At 36.4% G+C, this 19,085-nt stretch overlaps 1 protein-coding gene across 2 annotated transcripts in view; it reads right to left on the bottom strand.

Annotated features, from left to right (window-relative positions):
• Nucleotides 1-19,085, bottom strand: part of KIF11 (kinesin family member 11) — a 56,254-nt gene that overhangs the window by 31,171 nt on the left and 5,998 nt on the right. For both annotated transcript variants that reach the window (XM_055081060.1, XM_024121374.3), the window contains exons 5-15: nucleotides 18,541-18,726; nucleotides 18,291-18,415; nucleotides 15,501-15,591; nucleotides 14,706-14,948; nucleotides 13,208-13,303; nucleotides 10,585-10,673; nucleotides 6,591-6,678; nucleotides 5,650-5,838; nucleotides 4,812-5,019; nucleotides 3,410-3,582; nucleotides 1,339-1,464 (exon numbers count right to left, since the gene is read on the bottom strand). In XM_055081060.1, coding sequence (XP_054937035.1) covers nucleotides 1,339-1,464; nucleotides 3,410-3,582; nucleotides 4,812-5,019; nucleotides 5,650-5,838; nucleotides 6,591-6,678; nucleotides 10,585-10,673; nucleotides 13,208-13,303; nucleotides 14,706-14,948; nucleotides 15,501-15,591; nucleotides 18,291-18,415; nucleotides 18,541-18,726 — 1,614 coding nt within the window. The remainder of the gene's footprint in view (nucleotides 1-1,338; nucleotides 1,465-3,409; nucleotides 3,583-4,811; nucleotides 5,020-5,649; nucleotides 5,839-6,590; nucleotides 6,679-10,584; nucleotides 10,674-13,207; nucleotides 13,304-14,705; nucleotides 14,949-15,500; nucleotides 15,592-18,290; nucleotides 18,416-18,540; nucleotides 18,727-19,085) is intronic.

The following is a 19,085-nucleotide window of genomic DNA, read 5'->3' as shown; positions in this document are numbered from 1 at the left end:
AAAGACAACCCTCAGAATGGGAGAAAATATTTGCAAACGAAGCAAGTGACAAAGGATTAATCTCCAAAATTTACAAGCAGCTCATGCAGCTCAATATCGAAAAAACAAACAACCCAATCCAAAAATGTGCAGAAGACCTACATAGACATTCCTCCAAAGAAGATATACAGATTGCCAACAAATACATGAAAGGATGCTCAACATCACTAATCATTAGAGAAATGCAAATCAAAACTACAATGATACAATAGCCAGGACATGGAAGCAACCTAAGTGTCCATCAACAGATGAATGGATAAAGAAGTTGTGGCACATATATACAATGGAATATAACTCAGCCATAAAAAGAAACGAAATTAGTTATTTATAGTGACGTGGATGGACCCAGAGTCTGTTATACAGAACGAAGTAAGTCAGAAAGAGAAAAACAAATACCATAGGCTAACACATATATATGGAATCTTAAAAAAAAAAAAAAAGGTTCTGAAGAACCTAGGGGCAGGACAGGAATAAAGATGCAGATGTAGAGAATGGACTTGAGGACACGGGGAGGGGGAAGGGTAAGCTGGGATGAAATGAGAGAGTGGCATGGACATATATACACTACCAAATGTAAAGAGATAGCTAGCGGGAAGCAACTGCATAGCACAGGGTGATCAGCTTGGTGCTTTGTGTCCACCTAGAGGGGTGGGATAGGGAAGGTGAGAGGGAGACGCAAGAGGGAGGAGATATGGGGATATATGTATACATATAGCTGATTCACTCTGTTATACAGCAGAAACTAACACACCATTGTAAAGCAATTATACTCCAATAAAGATGTTAAAAAAAATTTCTTTTCTTAAATTAAAAATGTTTTAAGTTTATTTATTTTTATTTTTTTAATACATACAAAATAGAAAAGGTAGAAAACAGTATGCAGAGAAAAGTCCCTTTCCCCTTCAGCCTCTAGAACCCCACCCAGTCCCACTCCCACATCTGAGATGATTGTTACCATTTCTAAACACTTTCAGAGATTTTTTATTATCCATGTTGAGGCATTTATGCATACATATATGGGTATATGTTCATATGTATATCTTCCTCACCCACCACATGATAGACCACTATATATGTTACTATGTGAAATTAAATATTTATCTTGAAGATCATTCCCTCTCATTTTTCTTCGCCATGATTCTACTGACCACATCAATGGCAGAGAGCATCCTATCTCCTCCCTCTTCCAGATTCCTTCTCACAACCCATGGGTTTTGCATGTAGACATCTCTCTAGATGTGGCCACAGATAGAGTTTCTTTCTTAAACAACAATTTGAGATAATAAGAATATTTGTTACCTTATCAGCCAGTATCAATGAAGTCTTGAAAATATGCTTTAGTTGACTATTGATTTCCAGTATAGATACCACAGTGGGGGATAAAACTGTTTCCAGGGAACTGAGGAGGTCACCCTTAAGTACATTCTGGTTTTGAAAATAAACAAACAACTCTTTAAAAAGAATATTTTCACTTCCATAAATCTGGCTGGTTAAATAGTATCTTAAATATTGTGTTAACTAAACACATGCATATTAAAATCCTAAGTAACCATTCTCTATTCTGTATACCCTACAGAGCCTATTTATTACTAGAGTTTATATTCATCATAAATCACTTAATCCTGCATACAGTAATTACGAAAATGGTCGCTTGATGTACAATAGATTTTAACAGTCTACTGCAACAGAAGTCAGAAGAATTCAGATGAGGGGATAATCACAGTCATTTGATAAGATTTCAGCATTGCAAACAAAGGAAGAAAAAAAAAAACACCTACAACTATATTTTAACCAAATAAATTTCAAACAAGTTTAGGTTACTATTTCAAAAAGGCTGAAACAGGGCTTCTCTGGTGGTGCAGTGGTTGAGAATCTGCCTGCCGATGCAAGGGACATGGGTTCGTGCCCCGGTCCGGGAAGATCCCACATGCCACGGAGCGGCTGGGCCCGTGAGCCATGGCCACTGAGCCTGTGCTTCCGGAGCCTGTGCTCCGCAACGGTAGAGGCCGCAACAGTGAGAGGCCCGCGTACCAGAAAAAAAAAAAAAAAAAAAAAAAAAAAGTCTGAAACCAAATAGTCTTCAAAAGTAGGCTTTGGGCTGTAGGTATTTAAATTTGAAGACCTGGCGACTTATATCCTATTGTATCAGAAGAACTTGTCAAGGTTCTTGTTCTTGTCAAGTTACATAGAAAAGTTGAGAAAGTACTATAGACTGGGAATTTTTATAAAAAGAAGAAAAAAATTCTGAACCAAGCTCCTTTTACTAGGGCAAGCGTGAGGAACTATAACAGAAATAATTAGTAAATACTTAAAAGGGTGCTGGTTTTCTTTTGAAAGAAGAGGGAGCATACTAATTTCAACTCATTCTGTGGGAGCAGCAATCATCTCTTCAGACTCAAGCTTGCTTACAGCTTGATAGGAAGACATCAATAAATACAGACTACCATTTAGCAAATGAATCAATTTCCAAAAAGTTAGTACCAACAGAGTATCTTTTAACTTTGTTAAATTTGGGTGACTGAAGAAATCTACCAAATAATGTCATACAGCACTGAATTTAGGCAGTGTCAGTGAACATTTGCAGTATTCACTTGGAAAATGTTCAACAAATATTAAACTCAAAAAGGGAGGCAGAGAGCCTGTACAAAGGCTGTTAAACTGAAAAAGGGAGGCAGAGAGCCTGTACAAAGAAAAAAAAGTGAGATGACCAAGGACTTCCTAGACAAATGATACAATTACAAAAATAAAGGGTATATACAAATCAAGATGGAAAAGGTAAACAACATTGTGTAATTAGATGGCTGGCTTCTATAGAATTATGAAAAACAGCCTCACAGTTAAAGGCCAGAAGGGCTTGACCACACATATCTGACCCCACAAATTATTATATACGTTCTCCAAATTCTGTAAGTCATTTTTCTTGCACATTTTTCTGTATTTCTGTAGTTTTAAAATTAACTACCTAATATCTCCTAGTTGGGTCAGTGTAACATTAGCCTGACTATTCCAGGACCCTTGAGGAAAAGATGAATGACCAATTTCTGAGCCAGCTAACAAGTCATGGGTCCCTTGAATTCATGTGGAGCTAAATCTACTCTTTCTAGTTATTAAAAGGCTTACTAACTCCTACACTTTATGTTACAGGATGTAAGTGAAAAAAGTTTCAAAAGTTGTATATATGCATTTGGAAATTAATCTTTCTGGGAGAAAAAAACAGTGAAGAGATTTGCCTTTAAAAATATAAACCTACTCTCTTAAAGTGATATGTTTACCATTGTGTCTAGTAAAGCTTAAGATGAAAGAATAGCAGTTAACATTGTTTTTGAAGACTTATCAAATGTAACCCTTCAAAAATAAGAGATTTACTAACAATTAATTTCTGAAGTACAGTTTTACTTTCTGCTGCTAATGATTGTTCTGTTAATATCATATTAGAAATCTGAGAAACAAGTGTAGACACATTTCCTGGAATAGATGTGAGAGATCCAAGTGCTGTTGTAGTAATCGTGTCTAATGCAGAGACACTGGAAGACAGCAGGTTACCTATACCAAAAAGAAAAAGAAAAAGAAGATTTAAACTCAGCAATAAATATATTTAAATACAAATACAACCTTCAAAGAGGTTGGCAAAATTATATCCTTGCTGTGGAAATTTGTAATAACAAATAAGCTTAAAATAATTGGCTCACTACATAAGCATGGAACTATTGTAAATATAAATTAAATATGTTCCTGCAGTACTCAGTAAGCACTTGGGACATCTGTAGATGTATCAGACCCAAAACTGTAACTCAGTGTAAATCAAGAGTTAGAATATTCTAAAAACTAATCTCTAACTGAAGGTAATACACAGTATTACTATAGATAAAAGAGGTTAAAGAGGAGAAACTAGAAATCAATAAACAAAATTTTTAGTGGTTAGCTTAGAGTGACTAGACTCTAGGTGATTTTTACAATTTTTTACATTTCTGCATCTTCCAACTTTTCTATAGTGAACACAATACTTTAATAATAAACAAATGGGGGACTTCCCTGGTGGCACAGTGGTTAAGAATCCGCCTGCCAATGCAGGGGACACAGGTTCGAACCCTGGTCCAGGAAGATCCCACATGCCAGGGAGCACCTCAGCCTGTGCACCACAACTACTGAGCCTGCGCTCTAGAGCCCGTGAGCCACAACTACGGAGCCCGTGTGCCACAACTACTGAAGCCCAGGAGCCTAGAGCCCATGCTCCACAATAAAAGCCACCGCAACGAGAAGCCCGCACACGGCAACGAAGAGCAGCCCCGGCTTGCCGCAACTAGAGAAAGCCCGCGCGCGGCAATGAAGACCCAACATAGCCATACATACATACATACATACATACATACATACATAAAATAATAATAAACGAATGGATACTTACTTTCCTAAATGAAGATAACAACAATGGTTATGGTTAAAAATAATACCCACATATTCTGACAATATAGCAAACATTCAGAATATACATTCTCAAAAGAAAAAAAAGTTGGAGAATGTTTATGCACAGAAAATTTCAATAAGGAAACCCAAGATATATAACAAGGTACATAATATGAGTTTTATAGAAAAAACTCAACTAACATTTGTTTTAATTCAAAGGCATTAATCCCTAGTCTGAATAGATAATGTGTGCATTGGAGGGGACTAGTGACACTGTCACCTGAGTTTTTGTGATATTTAATTATCAGTTTTGAAATTAGTCTCACACTAAACACACAAAGATTAGAATTAGAAATGCCTGAACTTACCAAACAAGGTTTTATGAACTTCTAGCATGGCCTTTTGTTTTGTGCTGCCATCCTTAATTAATTCTTCCATACTATTAAACAGACTATTCAGGTTTTTGCCAAAAATATCCTGAGCTTCTGCATTGTGCTGATCAACTGCCTTCTTACGATCCAGTTTAGAATGGAGACCAGATACATCTTTTGTAGTTTCTTCAACTGTGTTAAGCAACTATATATGATTTTTAAAAATAAGTGTTGATAAGATGGATATGACAAAAGCAGTCTAATGAAAATATCTGTGCTTCATAAGGATTTCTCCTGATAAGAACTAGTAAATTTTATATATTGTATCAGAAGAAAATTTTAAACTTATGCTAATTTATCCAGGAATGTTTATTTCCCCTCCCCTAGCCATCTAGACAAGGAAAACTGATTTTGCCAATCTATTTTAGTAATTATGCACCCTCACAAATTTTTTTCCCCATTATGTGTTACTAATTCGTAGGAAAAGTACACCTAATAAAAAATTGAATACTCATTAGAAGATACTAAATTCTTGAAGACTGATTAATCTCAACCATGACCACAGGTAAAGCATTACAACACCATTATTCTGAACATCCACAAAGTATATTAAAGACATGTTCTATTTTCAAAACTTTAGGGATAGTATTTTCTTAAATTAGCATCTCCAGTGAAGAAAATTTAGACAAAATAGTAAAATAATGTTTCTTAAATGGATGGAAGTATCATTTGGGGTGAATAAATAGAATTTCACAATTAATGCTTAAGCTAAGAGTTACTTCTACCCATTCTTTAAGTTCTTTAATGCAAGTACAAATTAAAACAAAGGACAAACCCTGCTGGCAGTATCATGAAGTTTCTCCTCAGTACTTTCCAAAGCTGACGTGAAATATTCTTCTTCAACAAGCTGTAATTTAGTTTCTTGTAAATGTCTTTGAGTGGTTTCAAGTTCCTGTGTCTTATTTTGCAGGTCAGATTTACACTGGTCAAGTTCATTTTTATTATCCATAAACAATTCTGTAACCTATATATAACACATTAAACATTTTTTTTTAAGAATTAAAAAATGCTGAACTGGTTGTTGAGATACCTGGCTAGTTCATAATACAATATTAGAAGAACCAAACAAATTATTTCCATTTAAAAGTTGTAACAAGTTACCAGGTAGGTTAGAACATTTTATTTGGCATCTGGTTTCTTCCTATAAATTCATTAAAAACAAGTAACAGGGTAGTTCCCTGGCGGTCCAGTGGTTAGGACTCTGAGCTTCCAGTGCAGGGGGCACAGGTTTGATCCCTGGTTAGGGAACTAAGATCCCACAAGCCATGCAACAAACAAACAAACAAAAAACAAGTAATAGGTCTAATGGAGTGGTGTTAATTCTTCAGATTCTTTCCAACACTGCCAGTGTGAGGGTGGCATTGAAGGGTCAGGTCTTTCTACCTTAGTTATTTAACATCTGGTTTCTCCCAACATCTGCATTTCCTCAGCTGATAAACATGTTGATGAAAACGTCTCAGCATTCACTATTTAGCTTTAACATTAAATTGTACAATTCACTTAATTTCTTAAAATGTTGCATTAATATAAGTGTCAAAACAGTCAGCTTCTTCATTATCATTGATGATAGTAAAAAAATTGTGATACAACTTACTTTTAGTTTAAAGGTCAGCAAGAAAAAAAATCTTAAAGAAAAAATATCAGGTCCCTCATCTTCTGAAATTGTCTTTTAATATTTGCTTTTGCATGACATTCAATACAGTTTTGAATGCTTACCCTACTTAGCTCTTCCTCAACAGCAGCAATTTTTTCAAGCAATTCTACAATTTGTTCTTCTTGAACAGTTAGTTTTCCACTCATGGCTCTAAAATAAAATTTAAAAAGAGTTTGACAGTTAATATTTTTTCCTAATTCTTATAAAATTTATTCTAACACAATTGAGGCAGTTACATATAATCTCTACCATTTATCACTATCATGACAATGATGCCTAAGTGTCAAGCAATAGATACTAAGTGCAGAAAACAAATGTATTCTTTGTCCTTGGTTTATAAATAGAGTTTTTCTTGTTTTCTCCATTTTTAAACTGAGAATCCCTACCTATGGGGGGGAAAAAACATGTGTGTATATATAATTTGAGAAGCTACAAAGACGACAGAAGATTATAACCCACATGAAAAAAGTAGAGGTGGGACATACAGCTAGGTGTCTATCAGGAATCTGGAATATGAAGTATAAACAAGACACACAGAATCCAGGAGAGGCTTGTGATGTGAAGGCATCAGGTGTCACAAGAGGAAGGGGTTAGATAAGGGGTGAAAACCTGGGAAACTGAAGTATGTACATAGAGCAATTACACCCCCCTGCCCCCAGCATCCATACCCCAATACACACCCCAACACACATACCACTGTCACACCACTGCAAAAATCCTCATGAGATGAACGATTATTCTATAAAGCACAGTTCCTCAGCCTTAGCACTACTGACATTTTGGACCAGACAATTCTGGTCTGCTTTAACGGGGCTCTCTGATTTTTTGAGCATTAGCAAGTTTCAGAAGTCAGTGCTATCTTTTGCCTTCTTCTAGTTCCCTTGTAACTACCAATCATTTTCTATTCCACACTGTGCTTAAATGGCAAAGAATTTTAAGAATGCAGATTTCCTCAAATTATTAGCTAGAGCTATTGTTAATTAAAGGAAAAGACAGAACTGAAGTATAAGAGGAGAGTTAATTCTAACAGTCTTTTGATAACTATATTAGTTCTTTATTGGAAATAGCTCTTTAAAGTAGAATGGGATATTTGAAATGCTTTTCCTATACTGAATATACAAGAGGGATGCAACATTGTTATTTAATGAATGATATAGTTTTGATAAATAATTTTTAATTGAAGTATAATTGACTTACAATATTATATTAGTTTCAGGTGTACAACATAGTGATTTGATATTTTTATACATCACAAAATGGTCACAATAAGTCTAGTTACCAACTGTCATCATATAAAGTTATTACAATATTATTGACTATATTCCCTATGCTTTACATTACATCCCTGTGACTGACTTATATAACTGGAATTTTGTACCCCTTAATCCCCCTTCACCTCTTTTGCCCACTCCCTCACCACCCTCCTCACTGGGAACCACCAATTTATCCTCTGTATCTATGAGTCTGTTTCTGTTTTATTACGTTTGTTCATTTGTTTGGTTTTTTAGATTTGACATATAAGTGAAATCATAAATTTGTTTTTATCTGACTCATTTCACTTAGCATAATACCCTCTAGATCTATCCATGTTGTCATTAATGGCAAGATTTCATTCTTTTTCATGGCTGTGTAGAATTTCATTATTTATGTATCACATCTTCTTTATTCACCTGTCAATGGACACTTAGGTTGGTTCCACATCTTGACTATTATAAATGGTGCTGCAATGAACATATGGGAACATATATCTTTTCAAATTAGTATACTTTCTCTCCCATTCTTAAAGGCATGGATGGCCTTGTATAGACACACCCCCTGTGCAGACAGCATGTGCTGGCTGGCTATGGCAGGCCAGCTGGAGTGGGCCGAGGCTGGAGGGAATGATATAGTTTTGATATAGTTTTAAAAGGTCTATTAAACTTGGGATAAATGTTTAAATGTTGGCTGCAGGTTTTGTGATCCTTCTCTGACTTATAGTATAATAATTCTAAGAGCTTTTTCAGAATTAACTTTATTTCAGATCATGTCTCATGCCTATTATGAGTAAACACTGTCCTTAAAATAATGGGATGGACAAACTAAAGTTATTTCTTAATCAAAACTACATCAAAGAGATGAACAGAAGATAAGAAAATTAGTCTGCAGTGTCCAATGTTTGACTATTAACAGCAGAAGATACCATATTAGCAAATCAAGAGACAAAACCACTTGTAGATATCAACTGGTTGCCTATTAAGCACCTATTTCCAGCATCCAGATTTCCCCTGGGGAATTACTCTCCCCTGACTGTATAGCAGCCAACCTATATGGGGGGTGGGGGGTGCCTAAATCCAGGGAATAAGGCTGCCTGGCTCAAGACAATCAGGGAAATTCAACTCCTTTGCCTTTGTATTGGTTCATACAAGGACATAACCGAGGACTAAACTAACCAACAAGTGATGTTCCCCTGGCCAGTCGTGATGGTTAAAGGACAGGCAGCCTCTCATCCACATGAGACATGAACGAGAGAAGGTAGCTGTTCTGCTGCTGACCATCTTCCGTGATGAACAGCTAGCCCTAAAAGAAAGTTACCACTCAGGACAGGAAACAGGATCCTTGAGTTACTGGACTAAATATCCTTGCTGTTTTAAGTCAGTTTAAGTTGGGTTTTCTAGCATTCTGATACCAAACTTAAAATATAAAATGTTTTTATTGACTAAGATATAACATATAAAAAATATTAAAATGATAGAAATAGGGACACCAGTAAAGTGAACACCTGAAAAAAAATAATGCAGCACTACTGTGTATGGTAGAGGAGTATATCTGAAAACCAGAGAAACAGAAAAAAGAAAACATTTTAAAATATCAAGTTTAAGAATTCAGTGCAAATTTACAAAAGATTTTTGTAAAAATGTTTTTGCCAACTGGGTATGGGCCATGAAAGGAACAAACAAAACTAAAGTCACATAGGAAGAATAAAAGGAGAATTATTGTTTAATACCCTACAATACACAATATAAATTTGAGCATTTGTAAAACTAACATATGAACAACAATCAGGAGGATATAGCACATTATGGTAATTGAAAATAAATGGAAAAAATGAGTTTATTAAATGATTTATATACCATTAGAATGATCATGTAATGTAACACCTATAAAAGAGTAAAAGGTTATATTAAAATGCTTTTGGTTATTATCAAAAATGCCCTGTGAAAGTCACCCTCCTTAGTATCTTCAAGGATAAATGCATTCAGGAATTTTCAAGTTATAATCCTTAGCATCCCACTTGCCTTCTGCCTCTGTTATTATTGTTGTTTCTACATAAAGCTTCAGTAGAAGCTTTCCTTGAAACAAACTACTCCAGGGTTAAAAAGTGAACAGAGGGACTTCCCTAGTGGTCCAGTGGTTAAGAATCTGCCTTCCAATGCAGGGGACGTGGGTTCAAGCCCTGGTCGGGGAACTAAGATCCCACATGCTGCGGGGCAACTAAGCCCGCATGCCACAACTACTGAGCACAACTAGAGAGAAGCCCATGTGCTGCAACTAAGATCCTGCATGCCGCAACGAAGACCTGACGCAGCCAAGTAAATAAATAAATAAATATTTTTTAAAAAAAGTGAACAGATTAGTGGTTGCCAGGGGTTAGGGATCATTGGGGAAGAAGGGTTAATGAATATGACTACAGAGGGGTAGTAAGAGAAAGATGTTTGTAATGATAGGATAAATCTGCATCTTAACTGTAGAACTATAGCAAATCTACAAATGTGATAAAATGAGGTAGAATTATACACACACATTGTACTAGTGTCAATTTCCCAGTTTTGATACTGTACAGTTACTTAAGATGTGGGAAACTGGGTGAAAAATACATAGGACCTCTGTACTCTTCTTGCAACTTCATATGAATCTATCATTATCTAAAAATAAAGTTACATAAAAAGAGTTTTAAACTGTTTCATAACTACTTGTTAATGTCAAAACAAAATGAAGCATCTATAGGAGGCACTTCAAACAGCCTATTACCAGAAAATGCTTACTCTTAGAAATTAATTCCCATAGCCAAGGGCTTACCTGAAATTTTCTTCAGAAATGTACACTCCATTTTTTTCACGGGCTGCAGCAAGATCTCGTTTCAGACGCTCTATCTCTTCTGTATACTCCTATGCAAGAAGAATGTCATGTCAATTTAGCACTTCAGCTTGGGGAGGATATGCAATAAATAAAACAAAGTTAGCCCTCCTATGTTTTTTAAAGCATAAAAATGTATGATAAAAAGTCATAACCATACTTTTCATTCAATATTAATCTGTTTAGAATAAAGTGTTTCAACAGCTTCCAAAACTCCTTTAAATGTACTCATTATAAAAATACAGGCTTCTGAAGAAAAAACACAACCTCCAGTACCCAGGTTGGTCTCTAAATAGCATCTCACATTAAAAGGAATCAGGATTTCTTAGAGAAGTGTCTGACTCTAGGACTGGGGCAAGAAACATTCAGGATGAACCTACAACATCTTGTCAAACAAAATAGGAAGAAAGCCAAAGAAGCCTAGGCTAGTGAAAAGGACTCAAGAACCCACTTAAGAGGTACCCACTGACCAAAGACGGGACAGTTTGAACATCAGTGAGGATATTAACTACAATTGGTAAGCACAAATATTTTAAGTCCATGAGTTTATAATATTAAGAAAGCTGGGAAACCAACTCATTACTCTTAAAACTGTCAAAGGAGGGCTTCCCTGGTGGCACAGTGGTTGAGAGTCCGCCTGCCGATGCGAGGGACGCGGGTTCGTGCCCCGGTCTGGGAAGATCCCACATGCCGCGGAGCGGCTGGGCCCGTGAGCCATGGCCACTGAGCCTGCGTGTCCGGAGCCTGTGCTCCGCAATGGGAGAGGCCACAACAGTGAGAGGCCTGTGTACCACACACACACACACACACACACACACACACACCAAAAAAACTGTCAAAGGAAATGAATCAAGCATTTGTCCTGCCTTTCCTATAAGAATTATACCCTTGGGTAGCTGAGGGAAAGTTCCTCTTTATAGAGGTAGTCCAGCAATCAACTAAGAAAGAATAATTGAATTAGAAAATTATCATTTTGCGATCGTTAAAGAACTAATGGATCAAGTCACTTGAATACAATCAATTCCCCTCAAAAAGAGAAAGAACCACATTATGTGCTTCCTAGTGGGAGAACATACCACCCCACCTATTAACTAGTTTGGCCAAAAATATATAAATAAATAAAACCTGAATCTATCAAGCCTCAAAATCCAACTACTGGGCTTCCCTGGTGGCGCAGTGGTTGAGAGTCTGCCTGCCGATGCAGGGGACATGGGTTCGTGCCCCGGTCTGGGAAGATCCCACATGCTGCGGAGCGGCTAGGCCCGTGAGCCATGGACGCTAAGCCTGCGTGTCCAGAGCCTGTGCTCCGCAACGGGAGGGGCCACAACAGTGAGAGGCCCGCGTACAAAAAAAAAAAAAAAAAAAAAAAAACAACTTATCATTCAATTACCATACAACACAACAATTATACTCTTGGGCAATCATCCCAGAAAAATGAAAATTTATGTGTACACAAATTACTGTAAACAAATGATCAAAGCAGTTTTATTTATAATTGTGAAAAATTGAAATCAGCCCATATGTCTTTCAACAGGTGAATCTGACAACAAACTGTATGTATGGTATACACATACCATGGAATATTCCTCAGCACTAAAAAGGAAAATCTATTGATATGCACAAGTCAGGTGAACCTCCAGGGAATTACGCTGAGTGAAAAAAAAGGCAATCCCAAAAGTTTGCATACTATATGATTCCATTCAATAACACTTTTGAAATGGCAAAAGTTTAGAAATAGAGTACAGATAGTGCATAGCAGAGATTAGGGAGGGGAGGTGAAAGTGGGAAGGAAAAGATTATAAAAGGGCAATGAGGAATCCTTATTGCAATGGAACTGTTCAGTATCTTGACTGTGGTGGTGGCTCCATGAACCTACACATGTAACAAAATTGTATAGCATTAACTAAACACACACACGTGAATACAAGGAAAATTGGTGAATAAGATCAGTGAGTTGTTATTAATGTCAATATCCCTGTGGTGATTTTTTACTATATTGTTTGATAAAATTTACAAAGGATCTCTCTGTATTATTTCTTTCAACTGCATGTGAGTCTACAGTTACCTCAATAAAATCTTCAATTAAAAAAAAAAACATTACCAAGAAAAGTAAAAGACAAGCCAGACTGGGAGGAAATATTTACAAATAATCTCATAAAGGGCTTGTATCAAGAAGATATGAACAACTCTTTACAACTTAATAAAAAGACAACCCAATTAAAAATTGGGCAAAGGATTTAGTAGACATTTCACAAAAAAGATATACAAATGGATAATAAACATGTGAAAAGATGCTCAATATCATTATTCATTAGGGAACTGCTAATTAAAACTTCCTTGAAGCACCAATATATACTTAAATTTTGCTGACTTGATAGAGCTGGTAAAGTCAACATATTAGCATTAGAAAAAACATTTTAACACATAGGGTATTTAGTTCAAATCATTAGATGAAAAGCCTTACCATAGGCAATTTAATAATTTTTTTTAACAATTATCTATTTCAGCTCCTCATTTTCACATTTGTCAAACAAGATTACATTACTCCACAAAAATTCACAAATACCTTAATCAGAGCTTTTTTGGTGAGTTTCTGGTTAACTTCAGGCTTATTGAGTATGTTCTTTGCTCTGTGAGCATATTCCAATGTACTCAGAGTTTCCTGTGATGAAAAGAAAAGGCCAATTACTGAAAATACTAATTTTCAGCAAGAAAAGCCACCACAATGAGAAGCCCATGCACCACAACAAAGAGTAGCCCCCACTCGCCGCAACTAGAGAAAGCCTGCATGCAGCAACGAAGACTCAACGCAGCCAAAAATAAATAAATAAAATTAATTAATTAATTTAAAAAAATGTTTAGACTTAGATTTTGGTGATAGTTGCACAGCTCTGTGAATACAGTAAAATCACTGAATTATATACTTTTAATGGGTGAATTTTATGGTATGTGAATTATATCCCAATAAAGATTTTTTTTTAATGAAAGGGGAGTTAGAGACCTTATAAAAGCTTTTCCTAATTCCATTTAAAGCACATAACCCAATAAAAGATTTTACCATCTTTGTTGTTTCTCTTGGTTTTCCTACCTGTTCCCACACATCCAACCCCATCTTCAGTGCTCTCTAAGCAGCCTCTAAAAGAGTAGCATTCACTTAACCCACTTCTAAGTCCTCAATTAGACCATCCACTGCTAATGACCACAGCAATTTTCTTTGAAGACTGTGTGGAAAAATGCAATTAAGTAACTAGTTTGTTTTTTTTTTAATTGGGGTATAATTGCTTTACAAAGTTGTGTTGGTTTCTGCTGTACAGCAAAGTGAATCAGCTATATGTATATATATATCCCCTCTTTTTTGGATTTCCTTCCCATTTAGGTCACCAGAGAGCACTGAGTGGAGTTCCCTGTGCTATACAGTAGGTTCTCATTAGTTATCTATTTTATACACAGTAGTGTATACATGTCAATCCCAATCTCCCAATTCATCCCACCCCCCCTTAAGTAACTATTTATTTTATTTATTTATTTTTTAATTTTTGGCTGCATTGGGTCTTCATTGCTGCGCACGGGCTTTCTCTAGTTGCGGCGAGCGGGGGCTACTCTTCGTTGCAGTGTGTAAGCTTCTTAGTGTGGTGGCTTCCCTTGTTGCGGAGCACGGGCTCTAGAGTGCGCAGGCTTCATTAGTTGTGTCATGCAGGCTCAGTAGTTGTGGCTCACAGGCTGTAGAGCACAGGCTCAGTAGTTGTGGCGCATAGGCTTAGTTACTCCGCGACATGTGGGATCTTCCCGGACCAGGGCTCGAACCCATGTCCTCTGCACTGGCAGGCGGATTCTTAACCACCATGCCCAGGAAGTCCCAGTAAGTAGTTTTTTAAGATTAAAAACTGCCAGAAAGGAGAAAGACAATTTTTTCAGGTGTCCTCCTCTACATGTCCACATGCAATGTCCAGAGTCTTTTTACTGTAGTATAGAATGAATGAAGCCAATTGATGAACTGTAAAAATATGTGATATTAAATAAGAATTATAGCTACTGTACTTCCGGATACCTTTCAAAGAGCTTACCTCAAGATTGAGAGATGCAGGAGAAACTGTTGCAATTATAGATGTTCTTGTACGCCCCCCAAGAGAGTCCTGGAGGATTCTAGTTAGTTTAGATTCTCGGTAAGGAACATGAGGTGTTCTTTCTACAAGAGCAGTAATAACCCTTCCCAAAGTCAACAGGGATTGATTGATATTTCCAGCTTCCCGAGCTCTCTTGTCAACTGCTCCAGAACGTCCAATGTTTTCACTTCCTGCAAGATCAACCTTAAATTTTAAAAATAAAAGTAAGTTCTCAGTCTATTGGATTTGGAATAGAAGACTTTCATTCTCGTATTGTACATAAATATATTAAATAGCCAGTAATTTTTCTATAATTAACAATCCACTACAAACCTAATAACCCAGTGACTACAAAAATATTGTCTATAAATACAAACCTTCAAGCTGCTTTATGAGGTGATAAAGAATGAAACATTGGAATAGAACTACCATCTGACATAGCAATCCCACTTCTGGGTATGTATCCAAAGGAAATGAAATCACTATCTCAAAGAAATATCTGTACTCCCACGTTCATTGCATTATTCACAATAACCAAGGTATGAAACAGCCTAAGTACCCACTGATGAATGAACAGATAAAGAAGATGTGATGTGATACACACATTCACACTTGAATATTATTCAGCCATGAGAAAGGATATCTTGCCACGCTGTACATTTTAAATACATAATTTCATTTGGCAATTATGCCTCAATAAAACTAGAAAAAAAAAAACAGAAAGAATGAAACAGTGGTATTAAGGTTGATGCTTACCAAGTTCAACTTTCCAATTTTAACAAGCTCCTCTCCATCAATTGTAGTTTCTTTCATATGTATGGTAACAGAGAAAACTGAGTGGGAACGACTAGAAAACAAGACCAAGTTGCCCAGTCATTATAATACAAAACATTATTTGCTTCCTATAAAATATTGAAAACAGCAAAGAAAGATCTAAATCCACCAGGGTAGAAAAAGATAGTATCAGAGAAGATACCAATAAGATTTTGGAAGACAGTGGATGAATAGAATGCTAGGTTTTTGTTTTCTTGTACCTGCTGCCTGCAGGGGAGATCCCAAAAGGGAAGGCTTGCAATCGATCTTTCTATTTATAAGAACCACTTGAGGGGCTTCCATGGTGGCGCAGTGGTTAAGAATCCGCCTGCCAATGCAGGGAACACGGGTTCGAGCCCTGGTCCAGGAAGATCCCACATGCTGCGGAGCAACTAAGCCCGTGCACCACAACTACTGAGCCTGCGCTCTAGAGCCCGAGAGCCACAACTACTGAGCCCGCGTGCCTAGAGCCCGTGCTCCCCAGCAAGAGAAGCCGCTGCAATAAGAAGCCCGCGCACAGCAACGAAGAGTAGCCCCCCCTCGCAACTAGAGAAAAGCCCGCACACAGCAATGAAGACCCAACGCAGCCAAAAGTAAAAAAATTTTTAAAAAAAAGAACCACTTGAAATATGTCATTACCATAAATTCAAACAGTACCAGGCAAGCCATCTGATTACTCCCCTTCAAAGTCAATTGTTCTAAAAGTACATTGCTCTGCTTTGAGAATGTCATCAGAGATAGGTAGCTCCTTCCACTGAACAGCAGAAATTAGTAAACAGCAGTGTTTACCAAAACATACAAGATAATCACTGCTAGACTATAAAGTTTTCCAAAGTCTGTCTTATGCTGTATACTGACATTCAACTTTTATCTGAGAGATATCAAAATCATATAGACAACCAAAGACATCATTCCTTTCTGCATCAATGACATTTGGTAAATGACATTATGTTTGTTAATGTCATTGATGGTTGGCATATCGTAATTTTTAATTTCCTCATTTGTACTTTTCACGTTACTTGGAAAATTTTACAATAAGTATCATTTTTACAAAATTATTTGAACTATTTTATATAACAGAAAGAGGAAGGGCACATGGAAAAATATAAACTATAGATTTGAATTATAATATGCATCTCATGTTTTCCTACCATAATTTACCCATTCCTAATTGAAGATCATGGAATTAATGCAATTAAGCACAAAAGTCAACTCTGATTTTGGAAAAGTGAATTACGTTTTCCTTCTCTTTATCACATACATTCATAAGAAGAGATCTTTATTCCAGTCTATGTACGAAAAAGGGAATCCCTAATTATTCAAATTTACAGAATAATAGGAATTTTATATTTCAGAGAAAAGTATTTAGAGAAAAGAAATTTTCTTAAGTTCATTCCTCCAAATTCTAAATAAAGTTATAAACCAATCATTTAATGAAAATGGAAATTTCATTCTATGATTGGTTTATAACTTAATTTTTTAAATGGAAAGCTATTATAGGAAAATTTAATTAAAATTGTAAAAGCACCCATAATTCCATGATCTTAATTATTTTCATGTTATGCTATTTTTCTTCTTTCTTTAAATGCATACATATTTTTACAGAGTGGCAATTATAATCATTATAGGATATTGTAGAAATGTCCAACTATAAGAGAGCAAAGAAATGAGAGTTAGCCCTAAAAGTCATTTTGTAGCTCAGGGAAAATGATATTCAGATAAGTTTAACTACCTGAAGTAACATATTTAGTTAACTGCAGAACTGGAACTAACCACAAATATCTAACTCCTAATCCATAGCTCTTTCAATTACATTCTGATGTTTCCTTCAAAGACTAGCAGGAAAAAAATCACCTCTGACTTGGTGAACTGCATTTGGAGAGTTTGGGATGCATCCTATAAGGGGTACTATCAAATATGCCCCTTTCTCCTCTTAAAAGCCAGTGTTAGTGACCATTTGTCTTCCTACATTAAAATGAAGCCATTTGGAAAAAAAAAAAAATCACGTTGCACAATCTAAATATATAAATTTTTTTTCATTTATACCTCAATAAAGCTGGAAAAAAAATAAAATAAAGTCATTTGATTTTCTTCTAATCCTTACTCAAATCAGGGGTTTTCAAACTGTGTTCTCAGTATCCTGAGAGGGTCCAGAAAAGTGCTCAGGGCAAGCCTTCTTAAGGCTGAGGAGGTTAGCCTCTGAGCATCCCATTGCCAAATCAACTACAGCAGCCACAATTTTTTTTTTTTTTTTTTTTGTGGTACGCGGGCCTCTCACTGTTGTGGCCTCTCCCGTTGCGGAGCACAGGCTCAGCGGCCATGGCTCACGGGCCCAGCCGCTCCGCGGCACATGGGATCCTCCCGGACCGGGGCACGAACCCATGTTCCCTGCATCAGCAAGCGGACTCTCAACCACTGCACCACCAGGGAAGCCCCTAGCAGCCACATTTTAATCTGGGCTCCCATGTATAATTTCATTTGGGAAAAGAAATCTTCTCCTTAAAAAGACTTAATACTTCTGCTCAAGTTCAACTTGTCTTTGTTCTCCTTTCAACATTCTCCCAACATTGGTGCTCTCCCTATAAATCTCAAGCCAATTACTAAGGCATGCAATATGGCATACAATCTAGACATGTGACTCACATACCTTAATTCACCCCACTTTGATTCCCCAAGTTCATAATTCTTCTTAAAAAGGAAATGGAGCGGTGGGGGAAACAATGGCTTTCTCACCTAGAGTAGGCATTCATCAAAGTTGCTGCAGTTGTCCTTTTTGCTGCCCCCTTCTCCAAAATTTGATAGACTTCATCCTTGTTGTGTACTGTAATTTCTTCTAAACCTTTGATTATCACTCCCCTCTGACAAAATATCAAAAAAACATCCATTAGATTGGTTTAAAAATATATATACACATATATATAGACTTCCCAAAGTATCACACATTAACATTTGGAGACATTTCATTCTCAAAGACTGAAGTTACCTTGTTACGGGGATCATCAAACATCTGTAGTCTCTCAGAAACATCAGAAGATGGATTAAGGAGATCAAAAAGCTCTTCATTATAGATTTCCAACAGTGACACTTTGACTGAAAATTCAGTACCATTATCAGTAAGTTTCTCAAAAATTTGATGAAGAGTACGTGGAATTATACCAGCCAAAGGATCCTGAAATTGTAACATTAATAAAGACTTTAAAGAATGCCATTTACTGCAATACTTAAAACACATATAACAAGGGCCTCCTTTATAGTATATTTAAACATAAGTATGTCAAAACAGGTTTAAAAACAAAACAAAAACTAACCTGTTGGAGAAGCCAAGCCATTTACAACAGTCTGTTTAATAGTAATTATTCTTCCTTACACCTTCCACAAATCTGTCATTCCTGTCAGCCACTTTACGCCTGAGCATTACACAGAAACCAATTGAACCAAGCTACTTATAAAGCCAATTTCAATAATCCTTTCCAAGTTTTCTCATGAGAACATAACACCATCATTTTAATCAGAAGTGGTTCATCTAAC

The sequence above is a fragment of the Physeter macrocephalus genome, chromosome 20 (assembly GCF_002837175.3).
Source record: "Physeter macrocephalus isolate SW-GA chromosome 20, ASM283717v5, whole genome shotgun sequence".
In the NCBI taxonomy this organism is placed as follows: domain Eukaryota; kingdom Metazoa; phylum Chordata; class Mammalia; order Artiodactyla; family Physeteridae; genus Physeter; species Physeter macrocephalus.
Note: the sequence above shows the minus strand (reverse complement) of the source record. Positions and strands in the feature narration are given on the sequence as shown.